Here is a 27,738-nt window from a genome sequence, read left to right on the forward strand (position 1 = left end):
GAGCATACTTTGGAACTGCTTTGGAATAGTTGGTATTGTTCACCATTGACCCCAAAGATAACTCAGCATCTTTAGAATTGTTTAGTTTAAAACAAGAAAAACCTTCAAGGAAGAAGTTTATACAATAACAGTTGTATTTATATTTTTATCTTTAGCTCTTTTTGTTATTATCAGCCAAGCAGAGTCTTTATCAAAAATTAGATATGCGTTCAATAAAATACGTTTTTATCTTTTTAGAACTATTGAATATTTTGTATCAAATCTTGAAAAACTGAAAACTAACTCATGAATGATGTTTTAAATTCACAAAACAGAGAAAACTGTGATTTATATTCATAAAGCAATAATAATAATGCACCTGGTTCTGTTTAAACATCTGCTACACTCGTAGGTCTTGTTTTCATTATTTAGTTTTTGCATCAAAACTCCCTCGAAACCATCTTATCAAAGGTACTTACTTTATTTTTACATTTAACTTTTTAGATTAGATTATTAAGTTAACCTTTAATCACTACGAGAAACTAATAGTCATAACAATCAATACCAATGGAACTTATATGGATCATAAATGGATATCGCGTAGGCTATATAGATCTAGCAGGCGAATATAGATCTAGTTTTCTTAACCCAATTTATCACCCTTGAAATAATTTTTACTATTTGCCGGGATTTCAGCGATATAATAATTGTTTATAATAATTTTAATGAGAATTACGTCATGATCTTGAACTTACATATAAAATATGTAAGACCGGAAGCTGTAAGAAGTTAATGACATCAATTTTGGCTGCAGCGCAATCGAGAAATAGAACAAAAACAAATAACAAAATGGAAGAGAACACTATAAAATGTTTGTTAAGAATGATATTACTTGTAAATTTGTAAAAGTATGTAAATTAAATTTATAGAAACGTTGGATTTTTGCTATCTTTCTATTCTTCGATTGTCAAATTGACATTATGTAGAATTATCGAGGTTTATCTTTCAAAATGGATGAAAGTGATTCTGATATTAGATCTAGAAGAACTGAACGTAGACTATCAGGTAGGCGTTGTGGAATCTAATTCTATTAAATGTGAAATTTTTGCGTGTAATATTACTTAACTATAGATGAAAGTTGAAACTAATGGTCTAACTTAATCATTTTAAGCTCATTTTCACCTTTTTTTGTTGTTGTTCTATAAGTGATTTTTGCAGTTGATAAGAAAGTCACGTAAGTAAATTGTATTATCGCGATCATTTCAGACAGTTGTATTATAATATTTAATTGAATTATCGATGTCTTACGTTTCAAACACGCTAATTTAATTATATTGTTAAAAATTAGAAGATAGATCAATATCGTTGAGTATCTATTCCATTTAAGAGAAGTTGTAGTGTTCTTTTACTGTAAAATATTGAATTTATTTTGTATCTCAGTTGGTAAACCGTCAAATTTTACTGTAATAAAAATTAATCTATATAAATTTTACTAGCACTGATTTATTCAATTTAAATTTTTCTAACCAGAGTGTTAAGGATTTTGTGTATGCTGAAGTTTAAAATTTTATTTCTGTGTGTGTATATTTCTTTTATTGTTTCAAATTTTTTAATCTAAGCTTAATATTTTCACGTTTGTCTTGCTCTGAGGTAATATATATATATATATATATATTGTAAAATTAATCTTTTAACAAAAATAGTTGATGCTTTAAATTGTCAGTAAGGGGTCTTGTCTGCGCATTTTTAATAATTATTCCCTAGAAAATTTACTAATTTCATAAAATATTGCTACTAAAATTTTAAATGAAATTATTGATTGGAAATTGGCAAAATAATTGCTGTAGTATTTAATGATTTAATAATTTGTTTTTAAAATGCTTTTATGAGAAATAAGAAAAATTTAATGAAAAATCTGCTAGCATGCGAGAATTACTGATGAAAATCTATTTGAAACAATAGATCAGTATAATATTTCTTAAATTTATAGGATGTTTGTTCAAATTTCGAAATTTTTTATGTAAATTAGGTAAACAATTTTTTTTTTTTAATGATAAAACTATTCATTCTAGTGTTAACATTACTGGAAATGTTTTCATACACATTTAGTCATAGTTTTTTAAGTCTTCATTTAATCCATGAATTTGAGCTTATCCTAATTATAAAGCTTATAGGTACTTTTTGTTGTTGTTTACATTGCACTAGAGATGCATAATGAGCTATTGGCGATGGTCTGAAAAACATCCTTGAGGATGATCTGGAGACAGCATACATATCACTCTCGTCAAATCCCGTTTTAGAGGGAGGACATATTCACTCTCTATCCATCATGGATGGTATCATAAATTATGATTCATAATTAAGATATCGGTTTATATTTATTACTTTTCCTACATGTACTTGATTCTAGATATAATAGTTAATTCCAGGATAGTGTTTACTGCTGCAGTAATAAATAAAAATTTTTCTAACTGAATTAGTCTGCAATTCTTAAGCTTTACTTCCTTTATAATTCAATAGAAGGTTTTAAATAAATAATCCTAAAATCAATTGGAGGTAGGGTGACCCCGGGTAATTCACGATCACTCTGTTTCTGGGGTAAATAATGATCACCTGAGTTTTATTTAAAGAAATAATATTTTTTTAAAATTTGAGACGTGGACAAGAATGCTTGTTCACTTTACTAAAGTATAACTACATTTACTTAATAAAAGTTTTTTGTTTAATCTAGCAAAATAAGTATCTTTTAAAATGCTTTGTGTATTTTCCATTTCAAAGATGGGTTTCAAAATGTGCACATTTCTGTAAAGATCCCACCTCCTTCTCTTAATAATAAATATTTTGAGTTACTTTCTTTTTCTTTGATATAAAAATAGTGTAGGCTTTTGCTTAATTATTTCACAGCTACTGTAAACATTATAATTGGTTATAGGAAACTATATCAAATGTTGCCCCCTACAGATGGGGTAATTATTGATCACTGGGGTAATTCCTGATCATTGTCATTTCTTCTTATAAATAGTATAAAAAATAGCTAATAAATAGTCAATTGTCTTTTCTTAAATAACAGTTCATATTTATTAAGTGGAACAACTATAAAATATATTTTAACTATAATCACAAAATTTGTTTTTAACTGTATACAAGAAAAATGTGTTCTGATATGCACCATTTCTAGCTTGTCTTACCTTGCTTCTATCTTAAATTTATGTGTGTACATTGTTAGAATAATTTTTAAGTTGATAAATTAACCTAATATAAATATGGTGAGAAATTATAAGCTTAAAAAGGATACTAAGCTTCTAGAAAGCAAAAATAGTGAATTTCTTTTAATGATTGAAAATGAAAATTTCAGTGTGAGAGCTGCTGCCAGAGTTGAAGTGTTAATCTTTATTCCTGATTTTAAATAAACAGTTTTATTAGCTGCTTAAACATGTCTTTTTGATTTATTTGTTTGATCTTAATGTCTTATTTGTTAATTACCATTCTATAATTATTTTTAAACAGCCCATCTATAAAAACTGGTGATCAGTAATTACCCCAGAAATGATCAAGAGAAGGGGTAATTCCTGTTCACTAAAAATTTAAAATCTTTTCAATTCTAATTAGATTTTCAAACAAAAGAAGGTAGCATAGGACTCATCTCATATAGACTCAAACTTCCAGAAAATATTAAAATTCTATCTTGAATAGTTTTCTCTCAAAATAGATGTTTGCATTTTTTGATCAGGAATTACCCCAGGTCACCCTATTTAATCTTAACTTTGAACTGTTTATATCGGGTTTTAAAGTTCTCATGTTAACATTTTAAGTTGAGTGACTTTTAAATAATTGACGTGTTGAATATGATGATTAACTTTGGCTTTACAAATGTTTCTTGACCTTTTATCTATTATTTTAATGTTAAAATATATATTATTGAATATTGTACCCATACATTGACTCTACAAATTTGGATCTAACAGTAAATAACATTTAAGTCATAATAATATGTGTTTAATATGTAAATAGGTGAAAATAAATCATTTTTGTATGTTTAATGAAAATTGTTGTTGTGAATAAACTCAAAATGTAAACTACGATTTTCAAAAAGTATTTTTTTTTCTTCAGAAATCTTACAAAATATAAAAGTATAAAAACTTTTGTCCTAGAACCCATGGAATCTGCGGTCTGTCCTTGTAAATTTTTATACATATTTATTAAAATCAAATCTCATTCTGTGCAGCATAATAATGAAGAAATATATATATCAAAGGTTAAAATTGAAAAAAATTAGTTATTGGTTCAAATGACTAGTAATTGAAAGATATTATTAGTTTGTACATATTTTCATTGGTTTTTTTGTATATGTTTAAGAGATTGTTTTTAAAAATAATTCAATAAACTGAATTCAAATGAAATGTTACAATGCAGAGAATGTGTAATGTTCTCACTTATGATGAAATCAGGGGTCTGTCTAGGTTTTTCTGAGAGGTACCTATTTTGTGAAGATTTAGACATAATTAGTGAAAAATTACAAGTTATATTAAAAAATCAACCCAAAAGTATGGATTTATCGTTTCTTATGAGACACAAAAATAAAATTTTCAGAAAAAGTATTTTGTGAAACTACCGTTTTTCCTGAAGTTGAATTTGTGAAGATACCGCTAAACAGTAGTAAATTTGGCTTGTACAGATTCCTGGAAATGTACTATTTTTTAAGTAAAGGTAATAAGTAAATAAAGTAAAAAGCAGCATACCTTTCTTTTACATCGATTGCTGGTTTGAAGGACCACTGATAATCTATTTTATGATGGTCCGAGTCCTATTTGAGTGAACCTGGATCAACGGACCACCCTCAATTTATAGCCCTGTATACATTATAACCAGGGTTGGCAAGTTTTTGACACATGACGGTTTTTACAGGTTTATATCATGGTTTTTACTGTCATGTCAAAAAACCCTCTGTCAAAAACCCATAGTTTTGATAAAACTGTATTTTAATTTGAGTTTAACTGCTTATGATTTAAAATTAATTCATTTTTGGGCAATAAAATTAGAAAAAAAGTTGTTAAAAGATATTTAAGAACAGATTCTTGCATTTTCCCAACATGATTATATCAAAACATACTATTTGAAGTAAAATATTAGGATACTAAACAAAATTTTCAACATTTCCAAGCATCATTTTGTTTGGCATATTACATTACTGAAGAATGTCAAGTCATTCTTGACTTAGAGTTTGTTAGTAGTTACAAGTTTTGAAAGTTTTGTTTAGCTTATTTCTAATATTTAAGAAATGCCAAATTTTAAATTCTTCTTTTTAGTTCTTGAATTTATTAATAGTTCCAAGTTTTTTTGTTTGTTTGTTTATTTCTAACAATTAAGAAGTGCAAAATTTTGAATCCTTTGCAAATCAAGCTATAATGATAAAAGTTAAGTATCACTATTTTCAATAAGTATGTTACAATATTTCTGTATGAATGTATACCCTTCTATAAGAATACATGTATATCGTTGCAAAATCAATAGCAATCATTTGAAACATTCATTTATAAAGGCAATAAAGTGAAAGTAATATATTGTCCACTACATGCCATAAATTAAAGAAAACGGTAGGTTTTTGACAGTTTTTACCACTGTCATGTCAAAAACCAGTATTTGACGGCAAATACCCAACCCTGATAGTTGCTAAAATTTTTTACATATTTATATTTTAGAAGGATCATCTCGATCTTCAAGTAGTGACAGTGTCCCAGGAGATCATAGCTGTGATTTTGAGCCTGCATTAGAATTTGACGACACTGAATTAGTTCATGCTGTTGAAGCAGGTATTCATTATAAATTATTATTATATAACTTAATTTATTCAAAGTTGCATTCTTTCTAATTCATTTACATTTTCCAGATTTGTTTATTAACTAGAGGGCTCTGGCCCTTGCTTCAGGGGTGGATCCAGAAATTTTTCCTGGCNCCGGGGGGGGGTCATAGACTCAGATTCCCCCCCCCCCCCCAGTTATTAAAAAAAAAAAAATTTTTTTTAAATATTTTTTTTGGAAAAAAAAGAAAAACTGGGGTTTTTAATCCTAGTCTTCTCATTTATTTTTTTCATAATGAACAATAGAACAATAAAATAATTGAAGTATTCAACATCTTTAAATAATAAATGTAATGCGTTTTTTAGAAACTTCGTCAAATCTTGACTTTGGAAAAAAAATCGATTTTTCTGACCTACCTAGGTGTATATGCCCCCTTAAATAATTCTTAAAATATTTCTTTTGTAAACTATTAAAAAAATTATTATTAATTTTTTTATTTTTTTTTTTCAATTTTGGGGGGCCATGACCCCCCCCCTTCCGCTGGATCCGCCACTGCCTTGCTTGCAGTGCTACATGCCTACATCTTCACATTTGGTGAAAAGTGCTAGTTTTGGTCGCTTTATGAAATTAAAGATTTCAAAAATGGGAGGGAAAAAACTTTAATTGTAATGAAAGAGTAGTCATGGCAGTCATAAGAGTACATGGTTGCAAGAAATTATAATTTTACTTTGATTAGTTTTTCTTTTACATCGAAAACACCAAAAAGAAAAAAAAATCAATTTGAACTATTTAATTACTACAAAAGTATATTGAAATTAAAACAAATGAAGAGTTTTTACTCATTTTGAGACATAAGAATGTGCGACTCTAAAAAAGATCATACTACTTCTGCTTACAGTTTTTGCACAATTGAATTTCACAGCTTAAAAAATATTCTTATTTTGTCGGCTTAGAATAACGCAAAAATTATTGGCCGCATCATTAGCATTTTTATATCAAAATATTTTTATTTTTGTAAAAATATAAAAATGTATAAATAGATATAAAAATTTGTTTTAAAACATTAGTTAATATAATTTGTTTTATAATTATAAAAATCGTTCTTCTGTGCAGAAAAAAAAATATACAATCAAACTCGCTTATATCGAGTGTGTAAGGATTGCAATATTTGCTTATTACAACGTAGTATTTGTAAAAAATGGGTAAGTGAAAAAAATCATAAAAGTTCAAAGTTCATCTGAAAAATGTGGACAAAAAAAAATTGACTCTAAAAACATCAAAAAAAAAATTTTCAAGGAGGGATTAGCTTAATTGGATAATTGAAATTAAGTAGAAATTTCACGAACCATAAAAATGTTGCTCGCTAAAACTCGGGTTTGTTTGTCAAAAGCGAGGTATGCTCCAATATATTTAACATTATACCAACGACGTATTCATTAAATCCAAGTTCTCGTTAAATAAGGGCTCTACTGTATTGATATGTATTTAAACTAAACTTTTAGTAGAATTTTTTGTGTTCGGTGTGTTAAAGGTTACTTTAAGATTTTTAGTTTAGTTACTTTAAGATTTTAAAATGGGTAAGTGAAAATAATCATAAAAGTTCAAAGTTCATCTGAAAAATGTGGACAAAAAAAAATTGACTCTAAAAACATCAAAAAAAAAATTTTCAAGGAGGGATTAGCTTAATTGGATAATTGAAATTAAGTAGAAATTTCACGAACCATAAAAATGTTGCTCGCTAAAACTCGGGTTTGTTTGTCAAAAGCGAGGTATGCTCCAATATATTTAACATTATACCAACGATGTATTCATTAAATCCAAGTTCTCGTTAAATAAGGGCTCTACTGTATTGATATGTATTTAAACTAAACTTTTAGTAGAATTTTTTGTGTTCGGTGTGTTAAAGGTTACTTTAAGATTTTTAGTTTAGATACTTTAAGATTTTAAAATGGGTAAGTGAAAATAATCATAAAAGTTCAAAGTTCATCTGAAAAATGTGGACAAAAAAAAATTGACTCTAAAAACATCAAAAAAAAAATTTCAAGGAGGGATTAGCTTAATTGGATAATTGAAATTAAGTAGAAATTTCACGAACCATAAAAATGTTGCTCGCTAAAACTCGGGTTTGTTTGTCAAAAGCGAGGTATGCTCCAATATATTTAACATTATACCAACGACATATTCATTAAATCCAAGTTCTCGTTAAATAAGGGCTCTACTGTATTGATATGTATTTAAACTAAACTTTTAATAGAATTTTTTGTGTTCGGTGTGTTAAAGGTTACTTTAAGATTTTTTGTTTAGAGTTATTATAATTATTGAGGCATATAAAAAAATATTACTTATATATTACTTATATTATTTTATCCAGCTTTAGGGTTTGTTTGTCAAAAGCGAGGTATGCTCCAATATATTTAACATTATACCAACGATGTATTCATTAAATCCAAGTTCTCGTTAAATAAGGGCTCTACTGTATTGATATGTATTTAAACTAAACTTTTAGTAGAATTTTTTGTGTTCGGTGTGTTAAAGGTTACTTTAAGATTTTTAGTTTAGAGTTATTATAATTATTGAGGCATACGCATATAAAAAAATATTACTTATATATTACTTATATTATTTTATCCAGCAGCTTTTAAATTCCACATCATTATTAAACAAAGGGATAGCAATATTTTTTTATTCTAATTTTTTGTTAGAAATATTTAACTTTTAAAAAACAGAAATAGACAGAAACAGCATTTGAAATTAGGATATTATATTTACATGCTATTCATATATAATTTGCCTTGAAACAATTAAAATTATTATTTTTTTGCATTTTTAAAAATTTCTATGCTTTTTTTAATGTTAAAACAACATATTTGGTTTAAATTGTTAATATAATTTTCGTATGTTATTAATTGCTTATTTACAGGGGCAGTAAAACATGTTAATTATATGCATGTTACTGCTACCAAAAAGGCAATGTGGACATGTATCTTCGTATTTTATATATTTCATATGAAGGTACTGCATGTCTTTTACACTAATTACTGCAAACTATAATTTTTTTACTTTTTTTATTTTCAAAATTTTTATTTTTTTTTATCTATTTGTTAAAATAAATTGTTTTTTTAGCATTAAGCCAGTGTTTTTAATATTTATATTATATTTGAACCTGCAAATGTGTTTCTATGATATCAGCTTTGTATTTATGTAATAAATAAATAGCTATGTATTGTTTTTCATCTTAGTATTTTTAATTTTTGAATTATCTTGAATATTTTAGTATTCAGGGTTGGTATGAGTTTTCTGGTTTCTGATGTGTCATTATTTTGTTTTTCCTTACTCTTCCTAATATTCATCAAATTGTTGTAGATATGGACTTAGATAATGATAAAGAAACAGTCAACACCGATAGTGATTTATTAGAGTCTCCTATGTCAGATGGCCTAATGGAAGATAATTTCGAAGAACTATTAGGTACAACAGATGCTTTCCCACCTGATCTTGATGAAGATTATAAAGAAAACAATGACAATAAAGTTGAAGATGAAGAAGAAGATGACTTTTCTGACATCTCTAAATATGGTGTAATTGAAGTGGCAGGTAAAAATCTATTATTCTGTTGTTTATTAGTCTCCTAATCTTTAATTTAAATTTCAACGAAACAAACAACAAATGTATTAGAAGATCACTACATGCATGCAGAGCCGGATTATACCTTTCGTAGGGCCTAGGCATAGCCGTTTTTGGACCCTCCCCTCCTTCCCCTCTTTTCAAAATATATGCTAAAATNCAGAGCCGGATTATACCTTTCGTAGGCCCTAGGCACAGAGCCGGATAATACCTTTCGTAGGCTCTAGGTATAGCCGTTTTTGGACCCTCCCCTCCTTCCCCTCTTTTCAAAATATATGCTAAAATTTTCTTGCATCTTTTTTTTTTTACATTTTTATTAATATGGATTTTAATTTACGAATTTGTTTATCGAACTTTATCTGCAATACCGACATACTGATGATATTACAGTTTATATCAATAATACCATTATGATTAGTTCGATCGATAACTATGTAAACACTTCACGTCAAAAATACAACAACAAACCAGCAAAGAAAACAGTGAAATTGATAGCGAGATTAATTACAAGAAATATTTATACAGTAGAGAACCAATTATCCGGGATGCTCAAGACCATCGCTATCCCGGATGTCTGAATTTCCCAGTTTTCTGGATCGACCAAAAAGTGTCGTTAATCAATGTTTTATCGAACCCGAATTACAAGGAAAAAGTGTAATGCATAAAGTAAGAGAAAAAAGAAAGGTACTCTTAACTTTAAAGAGAAAAAAAAAGGTAGAAATATAACATTTGAAAGATAAACTTGTGAATACTTTTCCTCACATTGCATTAAGAATATATTTGTCGATTCTTGGATCAAATGCAGAAGGAGAAAGATCTTTCTCCAGATTAAAATTGATAAAAAATTATTTGCGTTCAACAATGAATCAAGATCGTTTGGCATCGCTCGCACTTATGTCTATTGAATACGACATTTTGCGTAGTTTGGAATTCGACAGCATAATACAAGATTTCGTTGAATCCAAAAATCGCAAAAAAGTAATATATTAGATCATAAGATTCTGCAAAATAATTTATTACCGAAAAATATTATATTTTTATTTGTATCTTCATAATTTTGTGCAAAATACACTTGTTTTTAAAGCTAAATTATTTTTGTCAACAAATTTTTTTCTCTCAAGTTTTTCGTAGGCCCCTGAATTTCGTAGGCCCTAGGCACGTGCCTAGTGTGCCTATAGGTTAATCCGGCCCTGCATGCATGCTATGATGCAACCTAAAAAATTACAAATGGTGACATTTTGCACAACCATAGCCAAATAAGAGATAACATGTGAAACGTGACAAACCTTACACTTTATTTACGTTTTGATATTATTTTTCTTAAATTTGTTTTGGGATCACAACCAGTTAAAATTTGTAAATTACAGAGAACAACTTTTATGAATGGCAAAATTAAGCATAAATTTAGTCACAAATCACAATAAAACTTCCTTGAATATTGAGCCTTATCATACATCGCTTCGTAAGCATACCATAAGAGCAATACGCTGGAAGTTTTCTAAATTTCTTCCGGTTTTAAGAAGCTTGCTATTGTTTACATTCAGTCAACCATCCATAGATATATTTTTTATTATTAGTTTTTTCGATTGGTGGTAAGGATTAATTAGTGCAGCTAAGACTTTGAAAATTTTACGTTGATAAATTTGACATTTGGTAAATTTGACATTTGATAAATTTTGAAATTCTTTGCCTCCATTATGTATATATATTTTTTTTTATTTTCCATTGATAATAGAACTGTATAGATATTTGGCTCTCTGTTTATCAACTTTGTAGAGAGTGTGAAAAATTTGCCTTAATTAGATTGCATTCTTATCAAAATATTTGGAAAAATAGCATTTGAAAAACTTTTTCTTTTGCAGGCTTAGGATTGTCAATTTTTTTCATAATTAATTAGTAAATTTAAAAATGTTTATTTTTTAATTTTATTTTCTATTGCATGAATTATATTAATGCAAGAGCACAATAACTAAAATGAAATAAACTAGTGCAAGAATAAAATTAATTTTAAAAAAAAATGTCGATTGCTGTAAAACAGCTCTGATAACTTTTCCTTCCTGTCTTGAGAACATTAAAGGAGTTATTTTCTATATTGGATGAGATAATATACCTTCTTAAAATATCAATAGTAATTATTGCATCTGCAATAGGCAGTGATGACCCATTTTTTATTTCAATTTTCACTTCATTCTCATTTTCCTTTATAATGTCTTAATAAATTCAATTTTAAATCAGTTGCTAAATTATCTTCATGATAGTTGAAAAAATTCTATAACTGAACATCTATCCTGTCTTCCGTAACCCCATTACAAAAAACCTGTTTATGCTTGTAAAAAATTGCTTCTGTTAAATAAACTGTTATAAAGATTTTATCTACCTATAAAAGTTTTGCTCCTTAAATAGAGACCAAGTTGTCCTTAAATGGAGATTTTTTACATGACAGGACTGCAACACATTGTCTTTAAATAGAGTCTATTGCTAAGTAAAACGCTATTAAACAGAGACTCAAGTGTGTTAAATGTTTCTTTTTTTTCAAATTTACTTTTGACCTAGGGGAGTGTCGGGTACCCCCACCCACTGTCAATTTCATATGTATAGAATATTTTTTCAAGTCAATGGGCCATCAGACATTAATTGTTATATTAAAAAAATATTATATTCAAAGTTTCAAGCATTTATGCAGCTGGTAACATGGTAAACAATAGTTTTGAAAATATGTTGAATACAGTAGTCAATTTTTTTAAATTTCTATTTTTTTTAGTTAAACTATTCTTTTTTTGGTTTATTCTATTTGCATTATTTAATTAGATGACAAAACAATAGAAACATACAAAAATATTGATTATTACTCAATATTATACAGAAATATAAGCAATACTTCTTGGGCTACCCGACTCTTCCCTACATTTTAATTTTTTAAAATGTTTTTTAATGTTTGATTTTTTGATAATGTGGCAGGTGTATATGTCAAACTGGTCGCTCATCTTCCATTGACAGGACCCCTACATTGTCATGTTTGTGTTGTCTATTACTGGAGAATATTGTAAAAGTTTCATTATTAATATCATAAACAGTCTGCATAAAGAAGAATAATTTTTTTAATGTGAATCTTTGTTTTATGTCTATCTAATCTATGTTCACATAAAAAAAAAAACATTCTATGTTCGGAATTAAGCATATGAAATAAAATTCTTTTTTGTGAATTATTAAATATATCCTGCTTTTTTATTCCAAGATATTTTTTATTCAAAAATTTTATAAAAGGTTGAAACTAGAAAAGTATCTCTTTATTTTAAATAATTCCATATCAATAACTTTAGCTTGTTTGGCTATTATTTTCTCTAGCATATTTAATTGCTTTTACTCAGAAAAATTTATTTAGATTTGAATTCCAGAACATGTAGAATATTATAAAAAAGAAAAAAGATTTATAGTTGGTATATGTTTTATGTAATTATCAATGAAATTAAAATTTTAAATTATGTAATTAATTTAATGTAATTATTTAATTATGTAATTAATTTTATGTAATTATATTTTATTGCTTATGTAAGCAACAAAAAAAAAATTTTTTTTTTTAATTTAAACATTTTTTGAGATCTATTTTGTGAGATTAGTTTCACAACACACCAACTCTTAGTATTACCAATAAAAGGTTAAAAGTACTGAAAAGAACTTTTACTATTTAAAACATTTTGTTTATTTTTTTTTCTTTCTAAAACATTTTGTTGTTGTTGTTTTTTTGGAATTTTTCACTAACCCAGTGTTAAATTAAAAAATTATGAAGGATTTTTTTTCTGAATCTATTAGGATGCTTATTACAACTACATTTAGTTGCATTTTTATTGGTTCTACTATGACATTGCTATAAATATCTTTGTTGAAAGAAAATCTCATAATCCCTATTTAGAAAGTGAATTCATTTCAGTCAAACTTTCTTGGCTCATCATTATAATGTTATAGACTCCTTGGATAATTCATTTATAATTTTTTTTTTCTGTTTCAGGTGATGATTCATATGGTCGTAAAGTTATAGTAATATCAGCCTGTAAATTGCCATCAAACAAGGCTTTTAATCATGCTAGATTTTTAAGGTAATTATATTTAAATGTTTATAATAATTAAAATTGATGTGTACAATTTTTTTTGTCCAATATTCTAATGTTGTGAAAAATTTTAAAATCTTCCAATTTGATGATATTTATAATGCTAGATTTAATACAGTGAGTAATTAATATTTCTTAAGTTTTTTTTAACTATATAATCTCATATAGTCTTGTATATAAATTTTTTAAAATGTAGTAGTTTTAATAGTCTTGGTATCTTTCATCTTCATTTGAATATGTTATCTGTTGTTCATGTAGGATTTACCCGCATTAATTATTTTCTTATAGAAGTTTTACTTGATTTTACTTTTCTCTTTATCCAAAACTTTAATTATTTGTAATTATTGCCTTTTAATTAGATGTTATCTTGACTTGTCTTCATCCAGATGTAATATCTTCCATTCAGTTTCTTTTTGGAAGAAATTTACAAGCATTTTTAATGAAATAAGAATGTTTTATAGAATTTAGAATTGATAACTTACTTTGGTGTTTTGTAAAAAATCATTTAAAGCGATTTCTATTTTTAGATACTTAATGTAATTTCTGTAATTTCATTTTTTTCTTCCTTTTTTAATGTTTTGTACTGGAGTCAATGATAAAATCTTTGATATTTTTTAAAAAAAAAAAATTAAAGTATTCTTTAATTTTATTTCAACAATAGTTCATTATCCTTCATTAATTTATACTAATTTTCATCAACAATGTTTTTCTGTATACTTTTTCTACTTATTTTTTTATTTACAATATTTTATTTACAATGAGCTCAATAAGTTGAGCTCAAATTGTTAGCTTTTTCATTGCTTTCATACTCAGAATTCCATAATTCTGTTTGAATATTAAAAAGAATGTTTTTATAGAGTTTCAATGTTTTTTGGCCTTGGTTCTAAACAAATATAAGGTGTTGCTGTTTTTTTTTATTGTAAATAAAAATTAATAAAATCGTCCTTATTGATAGATAGTAAAACAAAATCTTAAAGAAATATGCGACAATACACCTTTGAGCTTTTCACTAGAATACAACAGAAATTAGAGCATCAGTTATACTTATTTTTATTACATGGTTTAAATATTTTGCTGATAGCATAGACTAGTTTGGTCTTTCTCTTACATGCTTACAAAATTTAATTAAATTGACTATAATATAGATTCTTTTGTTGCATAAGTAAGAAACTATCATATCTGTTTTAGATACCTTATGCACACATTGGATCAATTTGTTGAAGCTGATTACACACTTGTTTATTTTCACTATGGATTAAACAGCAAAAATAAATTACCACTGAGTTGGTTGTGGGATGCCTATAAAGCTTTTGACAGAAAGTAAGTTATTAATTAAGGCATCAATATTTCAAATTGTAATAATGATGATATATAAGTTATTGAGTAATATTTCAATGCACTTTCTGTTGCTTTTGGATTGAGAAAATGTAAGATGATTATATGTTTTCCAGATTGTAGCCATTTATTTATTGAACTACTTAAGCAAATTTTAAAAAAAAAAATTCTTACCATTTAGTGCTTTTCCTTTGAATCTTATGGAAAAATCAGGCTAGCCACAAGGTCCTATGCTGAATAGATAATTACAGGTTTAAAAAACATTTATTGACGAAATTCAATATGTTTTTAACAGTAGATTTTTCATTGTTAATTAGTTTATCCAATAGTCATCTCTGGCCTTATTCAAGCTATATTTTTGTACAAGTCTAAACTTTAGAAATTTTTTAATGAGGCAAACTTGAGAAAACTTTGCTGCATTTTATTTTGTTTGAAGAAAAAATTTATTATTTAATGTTAGGCTAAATGTTTCTTTTTTTAATGCTTAAATTTTACCTTTTTTTTAAAAAGTGAATAGTTTAAGAACATTCACTTTGGTGAACATTCTTTTGGAGAACATTTACTTCATCAGAGCATATCTTCTTTTGCCAATTTCATAAGGGATTGTTTGCTGTTACTGGTTTTTTGTGCAAAATATAGCATTTTCTCACAAAACTAAGTTTGGAAAAATTTTTGTTTGATCAAAATCATGTATGATAAATTCGTTTTCTTTTACCCACACCTTTATTCAATTTTACTAATTTTTTTCTTCATTTTCTGCTACTTTTTAAAGTAGTAGTAATTTTTTTGTGTACTTGGTAAATCATCAGTTTTTCTAATTTGAAAAGAAAAAAGAAATTTGTATTGGTTTGAAGAATTATGTAAATCTTTTATCTGTCTTTGTTACCAAGATCTTCATATTCTTTATTGATTTCTTTTAAAATATGTTTCATTTCATGGTAGTGAAATTTTAACCCATTTAAAATGGTTTAAAGAATTTTAACGAAACTCTATGCAATTAAACTTTTTATTTGATTTGTGTAATGGCAAGAGATTTTAAAAGTTAAATACTGCTAGATTCAGTTTTGCACGCCTTTTACTAAGAAGGATAATTTTAAAGTCATTTTAATATTTGCTATAACTTTAGAACTTATATTTATTTTTGTAAAAAAAAAAAATCCCACAACTATATAAATAAATGCAATTTTTGAAGGATTACTTGTTTTGGTTTAAATTTTTCAGAAATTCTGGTATAAAATTCAGTTTTTTTTTAAAATTTAAATTTAAAACTAATCCTGATTGAAGAAACCATATTCTGCTTGATTTAAAAAAAAATTTTTTTTTAAGTGTAATTATTTCTGTGAATTTTTTTTATTTTTAAATTTGACTTTATAGTATAATATTTAATCTAAACCCAACTATTTTTGTTTTATTCAGTGCAACATTTTCTTTTAATAAAGTTTTAAGCAGTATTAACTTAGTTCAAATTACTCTGCAGGTTTGAAATTTGACAAAGTTCAACAGAGAGTCTACTGTTGAAGATGAAATGTTATAAAAATTAATAGAAAATTGTTTTTACTTCAGCATGTTGTGAATACTAGGTGATCATTTGAAAGTTCAGTGTTTAAGAACCTTTTTTTTATATATTAAAATAAATTCATTCTTGCAAATACTGTAAGTAGAAATTATTTTTTTACTTTGAACCACTTTTGACAGTTACTGTTTGTAGAACCATGCTGTTGTAATTGTTTGAAAGAAAAAAAGTTATGGATATTTAATTATATGTTTGTTTCAATTAAAAAGTTAATGGAGAAGTTTTTGTCTTTTTCGTATTTAAAAACTATGTTCTTCCTATTCATTAATTGTATATTCTAGAAATTGTATATTGTATAATTTTATTACTTGTTTATAGGTATAAGAAGAATTTAAAAGCTTTGTATCTAGTCCACCCCACAAATTTCATTCGCTTTGTGTGGAGACTCTTTAAGCCTGTAATTAGGTACATTATTTACTTTAAATTATTTCTTTTATAATTGTTTTATAAAATTTGATCATTTTAAGTTTTCATCCCCTTAAGATCTTTAACATATTTGAGGTTTGTTAATGGGTTAAATTATTAAAGAATGAGGGAAGAGTTAATTGATCATAATCCAAATGGTACTTTGACTGTTGCTAAAAAAATTAATTTTGGTGTTTTGTGACAAGATTTTTATAAAATATGAAAAAAATATTTAAATGGCAGTTTTTAAAATAAATATTTGCTCATGCATTGTAGAAAGGAAAATCAATGAACTATATTATTTTACTATTGTTAATAAGCAGTTAATAATTTATAATTTTTGGTATCATTTAGTTTTGTAATATTTGCAATCAAATTTGTGCATTTTCATTGCGTGTATTTTACTAAACTAGATTGTATTTAAAAATTAATAATTTTTATGTTCTATCTTTATTCAATTAATTTTGTACTCTTTATCAATTTAACTTGTTATATCATTTTTATAGTGCTAAATTTGGAAAGAAAGTGATGTATGTGAATTATCTTCATGAGTTAAAACAACATTTGCATTTTGATCAACTTGCCATTCCAAAACCAGTGTTAGAGTAAGTATTCATTTTTCAACTCTTTTTATTACATTTTTATTAACTCGTTTTAGTGTCTATCTGGGATAGAACTTTGTAATTGAAATTTAGATACCTTACGACTTGTTAGAACACAAATATCGACTGAGCTCCTAAACCAAACAATAATACAAGTTTTAATCATTTACTTACTGTTACTAGCAGAATTTATCATCAGAAGCTAAATATGCTCAAAATGTATCTGGAGCTCTGTTCTAAATGACAATGCAAATTTCAATTATTTGATCATATAGGTAGACTTTTTATCACCAAATAAAATTTATGCTTAATTGAAATTTCAACCAGTTCCAAATAGCTAGAATATTGAAAGTTCAATTAAAGCTCTGTATCTGATGCCAGTGGACAATTAAGCATCTCATAACTTTTTATTTTATTTTCAATCTTAACTTATTCGATTATTAACACTATCAAGAATCTAGTCCATTGAAATATATTTCTCCATCATCATCATTTCCACAATCTATGTGTTTATACTTAAAATTTCACTTAATGCATTTTAATTTAGTCACATAATTTCAGCGAATATCATTAGGCTAAGCGTATATCTTTTCTTACCACTTTTATTCTTTGAGTAATTAGGAATTTTGTTATGGCGAATAATTTTTTTTATATGTATTTATAAAACTTAATTCCTGTTTCTGTTGTATCAAACTAAATAAATGCATGTGCTTGAATTCAATGCTCTTATAATATTGATTGACACAATTAAAATAAAGTAAATAAAATCTACTGGAAAATATTAATTTCTTTTTTCTCTTTTAACTTAAAAAGGTTTTTTTTAAAAGTAGGAATTAAAAGTTTTGCTGGGATTATAAGTTTTTGAAAGGTCACTGCTATATTTAAAATATATTTCTCTGCATTACATTTAAACTAGATTAAATAGATAAAAAAATCAATAACTTAAGCTTTTCTACATTTTCAAAATTAAAAACTATTTTATGAAAAATTGGTTCGGCATGTCCTTTACTTAATTAACCTGAAACTAAATCTTCAAAAGGAATTTGAAACTTAAGATTAAGATATTTAAAAATTAAGATTAGCATGGTTTAGAGAATGAAGGAACAAAATTATTTTGAATTTATAACACATCATTTTATATCAAGTAGTATCAGGCATCCATATCTCATTCTAATATTTTTTTTTCTACTAATTTAAAAAATCCTGAATTTTCAAAACTTAAAAAATTTCATCAATTATTAACTATGATTCTGTGGGCGCCATTGAAATTTAACAATACTGTAAAAATATACTATATTAAGCTCACGCTACATTAGGGCACAATTTATTATACATATCTTTGTTCTCACATAATTTTTTACCATCTAAAATAGTTGAATTTAATTATGAAAATTCAAAGGAATGCAAGAACGTAATGGCTTTCACAGCACAGCAATTGTAAACAAACAAGTGATATCAGTTTGTGAATTATCACGTGACTCTCCTTTTCAGATCGAAACGAAAGTAAGCATTTTTCGCTTAAAAGTAACTTAATTAGAACTCTTAGAAAAGTAACAATGTTTTCTGGGAATTTTAAGAGATTCTGAATGCATTAAGATTTTTTTAAAAATTGTCCATTCAAGTTAAATATATAATGGTTAAATGGTATAAATAAAATGGGTCCTTATTTTGTCGCTAAAAGAAATTTTGATCAGTTTTCCGATGTAAAATTAAAAGGAAGAAAATATTAAACACTACATTTTAACACTAAATGTAAGAAACTGCTTTTTTTGAGTAAACTAGAAAGAAAAAAACTAGTTTTATTTTCGTTCAGACTTAGAATGATGGGTGCATTGCAAAATGAAATTTTTCCTACTTTGATAAAACAGTGATGTCTACACTGAAATTGTTCCTACCTTGATAAAAAGTTATACGCCAAACTTTTTTTTATCTTAGGTTTGGCAACAAAAAAAATTTTTTTTGGTCTACCTGAAAAATATAGTTTTAAATATTTTTTTTTTATGATGCTGTAGAGAAAAAGTTTTTAGCTGTAAACATCCACTGTTAAACATGTTCATTATTCATTCAGTATATTAATTATTTATTGAGCAAATGTACTTGTTTCAATAATTTAAATGTAATTACTATTAATATTGTTTTCTAAATGCAATAAAATTTTTTAATTTCATAATATTTCATCTAGGCATGACAAAAAACTTGTAGCTGCCACTAAAAATTCCAAATTATCATCCTCTAGTTCGTTTCATACAAATTTGCCATCTTTTGAAACTCAACAATTCAGAGTGCCACTGTCTTAGTAAGTAATTACAGTACTTATCAAGTCTTACATTTATTGTTGTTACAAAATTCTTCAAATTGTTTCATTAAGGTATTATATTTATCATTTGCTTCAAGTATTTGGTTTTAGTATTTTTATAGATTTAATTTTATTTTATGTGAGAGTCACAATATTCAAACTCTAGTTTTCAATGTTCAAACCAGTTTGATCTCATTAATTTATTTAGTAAAAATAATTGGTTTATGTTTGATAAATGATTATAGCTTGTGCCAATTAAATCAGAAAAAATTAGTAACTCTATATTGGTTTGTGTAAACATAAATTAAGTTAACATTGAGTATAAAAATAACATAAATAATATTAAGTAAAAAAAAATTTTTTCCAGTATATTTTGAATTTTAAATTTTGAAAAATTTTTATAATATAATGTTGCAAAATTAATATTTTTTTAAAATGTAATATTGTTTATTTGCTTAAAGTATTTGAACTTCGTTATATAATTTTAAATTTAAGTTTTATTTTTTTTATAAAAGAGTTTTGTGTGATATAAATTATTTTATTTTACTCAGTGATAAATTAATAGCCTTGTTAAGTATGAAGTGAGTAGAAATTTTTGTTTTTTAGTATAGAAAAATGTTTAAGCTGCATCATTCTTTAAAGATTTAAGCTTATTATGTATCTATCTGTTGGAATAGTTCAGACTAAAAAGGCTACTAAACTAAAAATGTGCATAAACTAATTTTACATTTATTGAGGTATTTATTAAAGAACATTTGTCACATTGGTGGTTTTAAACAAGATATCTACAAACTAAAATCTGCTGAATATACGTATCTCCCTATTGTTATAAAGCACATGAAAGTATTATGTACTATAAAAAATCAGAATTTTATTTAGAGAAAAACATTTCATGTTAAGTATAAAATTATGCCAAAAATGTTTTGATCATTTGATATTTTTAGAAAATTTTCAATTTTACAAGTATGTTTTTGGTAAAATTTTATGTGCTAATTTTTTGTGGATAAAATAAATTTCGAATATCTACCCTTGTCACAAATATTATTTTAATCTTAAAATTATTGCACAACCATTTATTTTCATTTATCTAAGAATTTTTAATTTATCTTAAATTTTTTTGATACATATTTTGTTTATTTTACATCTATTGCTACCTCTTGAAATACATTTTGTTTAATATTTCAAAATATTTATAATTGAGTTTTTTTTTTATTTTTAAATTTTAGTATTAAAGAACACAGCAAAGGTGATACCATTCCCCGTGTAATGAGAGATTGTATAGAATATTTAGATAATGATAATGGTATGTATTTATTATTTTGTAGATGTTTATTTTTAGTTTAAAGTTGTCTTATAATTTTTGAAGCACTCTAACACCCAATAAAATAAGTTGCTGGTTTTCTGCCGTCTTTATTTTTTTATTATTAAATATTGTATTATTAAATATTGTATTATTAATAATATAATACGTATTATAAATTTTTTTTATTAAGTATAATTTTAAAAAGAAATTTACAATGATTAAAATAAAAATTGTTAGTGGTATTTTAAAAAATATAATAAAGCTGCTATATAAATTTTTAAAAATATTTTATATTAGTGCTTTTACAGTTAATTTTAATGTTAATTTTCTAATGTTTTATATAATTTAATTGTTTTTTATTTGTGGTATTGCTTTCAAAAAAAGCAGCAAATCTGCTGTATATTTTTTTTTATAGTTTAATCAATAAAAGAAATGGAATAATTTGAATTTGCTTGAAAAAAGAAATAAACATAGAAATAAAATTTAAAAACTATTTTTTGTGAAATTTTTTCCATGAAAATTTAATTAAGAACTATTAGCAATAACTTCATAATAAGTAAATGTACTAATTCTGAATTAAAGGGATTATAAGTGATTTTATTTTACTCTGTTCTGATGCAAAACAGGGATTCAATAGAGATAAATCAAATGAGGATTTAAATCAAATGATTCAGTCAATTTCAAAATGATTCAAATCACTTAATCAGTTCATTGGTTTTGAATATTAAACTCTACTTAATATGTTTTAGTAGTCCTGGTTAGAAGTGTACTTAGCATCAACATTTTATACTTAAACATGAAGTTCAAGTAAAAATTTCATAAGCTGCAAGACATGGGATAAGCAGCTTTAAAATAAGATAGTGCTTGGCTATCTTATTTTAAAGCTTAAAAAGTAATTTTTATTCCATTATTGAAAATTTGAGATTATCTTATATTTCACTGATTTTTTTATTTATTTTTAGCTCTGGAGACTGAAGGAATATTCAGACGTTCAGCCAACACAAAAATTGTTCAAGAAGTTCAGAGTCTATTTGATGAAGGTAAAAAAAAAAAATTCTGTAAGAATTTTTTATATTTTGCTTTTAAAGTCAATACATCTCATACAGTGCTCTCATTAAAGGTAAACCTGTAAATTTTGATGATTATGGAGATATCCATGTTCCTGCTGTGATATTAAAGACTTTCTTGAGAGAATTAGAAGAGCCTATTCTAACATTTGAACTATACGAGGAAATTATGACTTTTCAAGGTATATAAATATTTTTTTTGCATCTTTAAAAATTTTAATGGTTTTTAATTAGTTCATTATTTTTATTTACATTTTTTAAAATTAACTGCATTGTTTTTAAGTATAGTAAGCTATAGTGCATAGCAGAGTTGGACAAAAATGTAACCGATTACATTTTTGACAATAATTTACAATCGATTACATATGTATATCGTATGTATATATACATACACTTATATTGTATATATACATACACTTATATTCATATACATACACTTATGTTGTATACATACATATTTTATACACACAATATAAGTGCATGTATATGAGTGTGTAACTACAGTATTCCTACATATATATTTATCTACATATGCATTAAACAGATACTTATGTGCATACATTTTAGTTATATTCATTCGTATGTACGCTGTATGTAAATACGTACAAAATGTATCATTATACGTTGCATTATACTATCTACTGTAAAATATAACCATATATAAGTATACAATAGTCTTGTAATCCTATATTTAGATCACATGCAATCGTAATTGCATGTAATCTTATATTTTGATTACTTGTAATCACGATTACAACAATTGATTACAGTAATTGGTTAATCATGATTACAGTTTTAATCAAAATTATGAATGTTTGTAACAGGGTTGGGGTTTTGGACATCCTAAACTGGTTTTGGACAGGACACGTGGGTTTTACTGTCTTAAACTGGTTAAACTGTCCTAAACTATCTTAAAGTGTCCAAAACCTTGAACTTTGGTAAAAGGTAAAAATTCTATAGGTGTAACCATTGTACACATAATAATTACATGTATCAATAAATATTTGATATTTTTTATACAATTACTATAACTTATTAAAAGAAAGTAATATAATATAATAGGAAAAGGTATATAATTTTTGAAGCTCCACAATTCATTGAACAACAAAAGTGAATACCTAATCCTTTAAATATAAATATGCTTTTAATACTGATAAATAATATTTTTGCATAAGGATAAATATGGCAATATTAAAAAATAATAATTTTTCTTAAAAAAAATACTAAATTTGTTCAAAAATTAACCTTTTATTTTTCACAATATTTTTTTTTAAAAAAATGTTATAATTTCTGCATCACAGGATGATAAAAAAGACATCTATTTTAAAAAAAATTGTTTTTAAATATAAATATATTAGTTTAAATTGAAAATACAAAATAACTGAAAAATGTATTAACAGTTTTGAAGGGCATAACATCAGTTTCAGTTACTGTCACTGGTGATGTATCACCACTATGCTAAAAGAATTGAACATGAATGAAATAAAAGTATTCTTGAATAGTACTATAGATAAATAAACCTGTTTATGACGAACCAAGCACTTAGTCCCTAATATTTTAACCTGTATGGCGAGGCCAAACTTCAGTTATATACTGTTGAATAAGAGGACCAATTGAACTTGATTACTGATTAATCTTCCTTTGTTTAAATTGAAGAGTCAAGCAATATTAATAAAACATTATACTTTTAAAAACAAATATTCTCTAGTATATTTAATTATCAATATGTTTTCAGCTCTATGTTTATTCTACCTCTTAAATATTGTTCAGATAAAATTGTGACGTAATTTGTGTAAAAGTGTTTTGGACAAAGGGGTTTTGGACAGCACGGTTTAAACCGTGGATTAATCCATTCTGTCCTAAACCTTGCCAACCCTGGTTTGTAATCATGATTACAAGTAATTGATAACTGTAATTGTGTATTGTAATCATTATTACAAGTAATTGATAATTGAGTATTGTAATCATAATTACAGTTGTAATCAAAATTTGTAATCATGATTACAAGCAATTGATTACTGTAAGAGAAAAATGTAATCGATTGCATTTTTGCTCAACTCTGATGTAATCCAAAATTATGATTACTTGTAATCAAGATTGTACTTGTAATTATCTGTAATCAATTACTGTGTAATCGATTACTGTAATCAACGGCTAACTCTGGTGCATAGCATTATCAGAACTTTATAGCAATATACATCATGAATGATATTTAATGTCTCGACGTTTTCACAGTTTAACTCATTTACATTAATATTTTTGTTTCCCAAAATAAAAGTAATCAGTAATCTTGATTATATATATCCAATAATTATCATTATCAATAATTCTTGTAATGTCGTATTTGATAATAATTTTTGTTATTAATCATATTATCATAATCTATAATTATTATTATCAATAATTAATATTTGTGACTTTTTCATATATGTTTCATGTTTTTGAATATGTCAGGGCATTATTGTGAATAACTGTCATAGATTCAACTTTTGAAGACTTATTCTATTATGAATTATACTCGTGACTGCATCATATATATTATTTATTGTTAGTGACAATGTTACTGTTTAGTAGGCTATAGTTGTTAATAACTGTCATATGTTTGATATTTGTTGAAGAACTTTTTTTTGTTGAAATGTCTAAATATCTTAATCTCATTATTTTTGAGCACAGAATTTTTTTTTACTATCACATCTATTACTATCATATTTACTATTACTATCATATAAGAAGTGTTTTTAACATTCTGACTATGTTACATTTTAATTTATCATAGTTTAATCTAAGTTTATCACTGAAAGAAAAAAAATGTAAAAGTGGTTTGTTAGGGTTATAACTAGAATTTTTATTAACTTGTTCAGTGCTTTATTTTTGCATCTTCCTCACAACTAATTTTGTTGTTTTATTTTATCAAAAAATATTATTTGGCAAAAGTTTACTCTTTCTTAGCTCATTGAATCTATTTTATTAGCCCTATTTTATTTTTTTTTTATATCTGGCAGACAACTTTTTCTGTAAATATATTTCGTGACGTTTTATGTCTTATCTTAATTTCAGAATTAACTTCAATTGAAAAATTACCTGTTGCCAAATCCCTCATTTTGCACAGACTTCCTGAGGACAACTATGAAGTGTTATGTTATCTGTTTGAGTTTCTAGCAAAGGTAATTGCATATGATTTTTAATCCTTTTGGTACAATTTCAATAAAATATACTAATTAAAAGATACAAAAACTTTTTCTTATGTTTGCCATAAAAATTGTGTATTGTAAAATTTTTTCTAAAATTAAGATTTTTTTTAAATAAATAAAAAAAATAATTTAAATATTGTGTTAAAAAATAATCATGGTTTTAGATTCTCCAAATTTGAGACAAGAAGCCTTGAAGGTTATGGGTTTGAAGTTTTTTCTTTTAAATTGCAGATGTATTCACCCGGGGGAAAAAATGTTTTTATGATACAGCAATTTTTTTTTAAATGTAACTTTTCAAATTCAGTTTTAACTCAGTTTCCTTAAAACTTGATTGGTTTTGCTAGTGTGACAGAACAAAAAATTAATTTTGTTATATCCTCAAACTGATTATTGGCTGTTTCAATTCTTATTTATATGTAAAATTCTTCATGTAATATACTAAAATAAAACTTTAAAAAAATTCTGAGCATTGCCATATAATTTTAATTCAATAAATTTAACTTCATAAAATCATGAGCTATGTAAGGTTTTGTTTGAAATTTTTCTTCATTTGAGATGTATTTATGTTATATTAACAATCTGATTTTATTAGAAAATTCTAAAAGTTAGAAACTTTGAAATTAATTAATCAATAAAGTATCATATTCAATAGTAACTTTAGTCGGTGAGAATTGTTTTATTATTGTTTGGTATGGCACGAAGAATTTTTGACAAATTCAGTGATACGATTAAGGTGTTGTACATGCCAACACATACCAAACAGTTCCCATTGGACTTAATTAAAAATTCATTAAAATATGCTATTTTTAAAATTAAACTTTCTCATATATTTAAATAATGGTAATATATTTAAAAAAGAATTACTACTGTAGGGGAAGTCTTGGTTTATTTGTATTTTTACCAATTCACATAAATAATGAAAGGCCAGTAATTAACTAACTCTAAATATTTATTGAACACGCATATAAAACACACATAAAATGAAACAAGAGTAAAAAAAATGAAATACAAGAAAGGGTTCAAATTAAACGTCCCTATTATACGGCGGTTCCCAGCAGACTGTCTTAGTTCACCGCCAGAGGCGCTGTAGTGGGGGAAAGAGGAAAATTTGTCACACTACTCTAATTCCTAAATGAATAAATATTTTTCAAATTTTTTTTTAAGCTTACTGGTTTTTAAAATGGAAATCTTTGAATATCCATTAGAAAATATGGAATTTTGAAAGTAAAAATTTCAAATACAGTAGGGAACCGATTGTCCGGAACGATCGTGACCATCGCTATTCCGGATAACTGATTTTTCCGGTTTTCTGAATCGCTGCAGAAAGCCTTTTTTTTTTATTGTTAAACCCAACTAAAAACAAAAATATTTGGAATTAATCTTAAAAAGAAGAAAACACGATGAAGTAATACACTAATGATTATTTCCAAAATGATGGTAAGGTAAACATCTTTCAAAAAAGAAAGAAAAATCCTAAAATCTTATGAGGAAAAAAAAAAATTTTTTTTAAAAATAGCGGGAAAATTTATTGAATTTCGTTCTGGTTTTTTGGTTTTCTGATTTCCGGATAACAGGTTCTGTACTGTATTAGAGAAAATAATCAAATTATTAAACAAAAGTCCCTTAATGCAAAACAAGAGTGAAGGATGATTTTAAAAATTAAATTATTTTGAAACATCCAAAAAAAAATTTTTTTAATTCTTGAATTTCTAGAAACCTGCTTCCAATTGTCTAAGACTAATTTAATATTTTGTGTAATTTATTAAAACAATTAACAAAGCTACAAATACCCATTGATACTTTTGAATAGAACAGTATTCAATTAACAAAATAACAATTATTTTAAATGCAAAATGAAAAATAAGATCATGGTTCATAGTAAATAAGTAAAAAATTTTAATTACACAAAATACTATGAAATCAACAGAATTTTCCAACATCTAGAGCAAAATCAGTGCATAAATGAAATAGAAATCAATACCATTTTTCTTTTAACTTANCCGGATAACTGATTTTTCCGGTTTTCTGAATCGCTACAAAAACCCTTTTTTTTTATTGTTAAACCCAACTAAAGACAAAAATATTTGGAATTAATCTTAAAAAGAAGAAAAAACGATGAAGTAATACACTAATGATTATTTCCAAAATGATGGTAAGGTAAACATCTTTCAAAAAAGAAAGAAAAATCCTAAAATCTTAAGAGGAAAAAAACATTTTTTTAAAAAAATGACGGGAAAATTTATCGAATTTCATTCCGGTTTTTTGGTTTTCAGATTTTCGGATAACGGGTTCTGTACTGTATATTTAAATAATAGAAATACTTGAATAAATTTTTCTTTTAGTCTCTAATTATGTAAATATTTTTTTTAAAATTCTAAATGTTATAAATCTTTTTGTAAAAAAAATCTTTAGGGCTTTTTTAATTTTCTTAAATGTCATAATTGAACTAACTAGATTTG

At 25.6% G+C, this 27,738-nt stretch overlaps 1 protein-coding gene across 3 annotated transcripts in view; it reads left to right on the plus strand.

Moving 5' to 3' along the window:
- Positions 1–236: 236 nt before the first annotated feature.
- LOC107445289 (Rho GTPase activating protein at 68F) overlaps positions 237–27,738 on the plus strand; it is a 29,614-nt gene continuing 2,112 nt past the window's right edge. The window contains exons 1-12 of one of the 3 annotated variants that reach the window (XM_071186673.1): positions 237–450; positions 5,679–5,789; positions 9,141–9,371; positions 13,408–13,495; positions 14,696–14,827; positions 16,734–16,820; positions 17,327–17,425; positions 19,605–19,718; positions 20,945–21,021; positions 21,984–22,061; positions 22,142–22,270; positions 25,146–25,252. In XM_071186673.1, the coding sequence (XP_071042774.1) occupies positions 9,143–9,371; positions 13,408–13,495; positions 14,696–14,827; positions 16,734–16,820; positions 17,327–17,425; positions 19,605–19,718; positions 20,945–21,021; positions 21,984–22,061; positions 22,142–22,270; positions 25,146–25,252 (1,140 nt within the window). In that variant the 5' untranslated portion in view covers positions 237–450; positions 5,679–5,789; positions 9,141–9,142. Of the gene's footprint in view, positions 451–527; positions 1,214–5,678; positions 5,790–9,140; positions 9,372–13,407; positions 13,496–14,695; positions 14,828–16,733; positions 16,821–17,326; positions 17,426–19,604; positions 19,719–20,944; positions 21,022–21,983; positions 22,062–22,141; positions 22,271–25,145; positions 25,253–27,738 lie in introns of those variants that run through there. The other 2 variants (XM_016059647.4, XM_016059649.3) reach the window with 2 other exon arrangements.

Source organism: Parasteatoda tepidariorum, chromosome 10 (assembly GCF_043381705.1).
Source record: "Parasteatoda tepidariorum isolate YZ-2023 chromosome 10, CAS_Ptep_4.0, whole genome shotgun sequence".
NCBI lineage: Eukaryota > Metazoa > Arthropoda > Arachnida > Araneae > Theridiidae > Parasteatoda > Parasteatoda tepidariorum.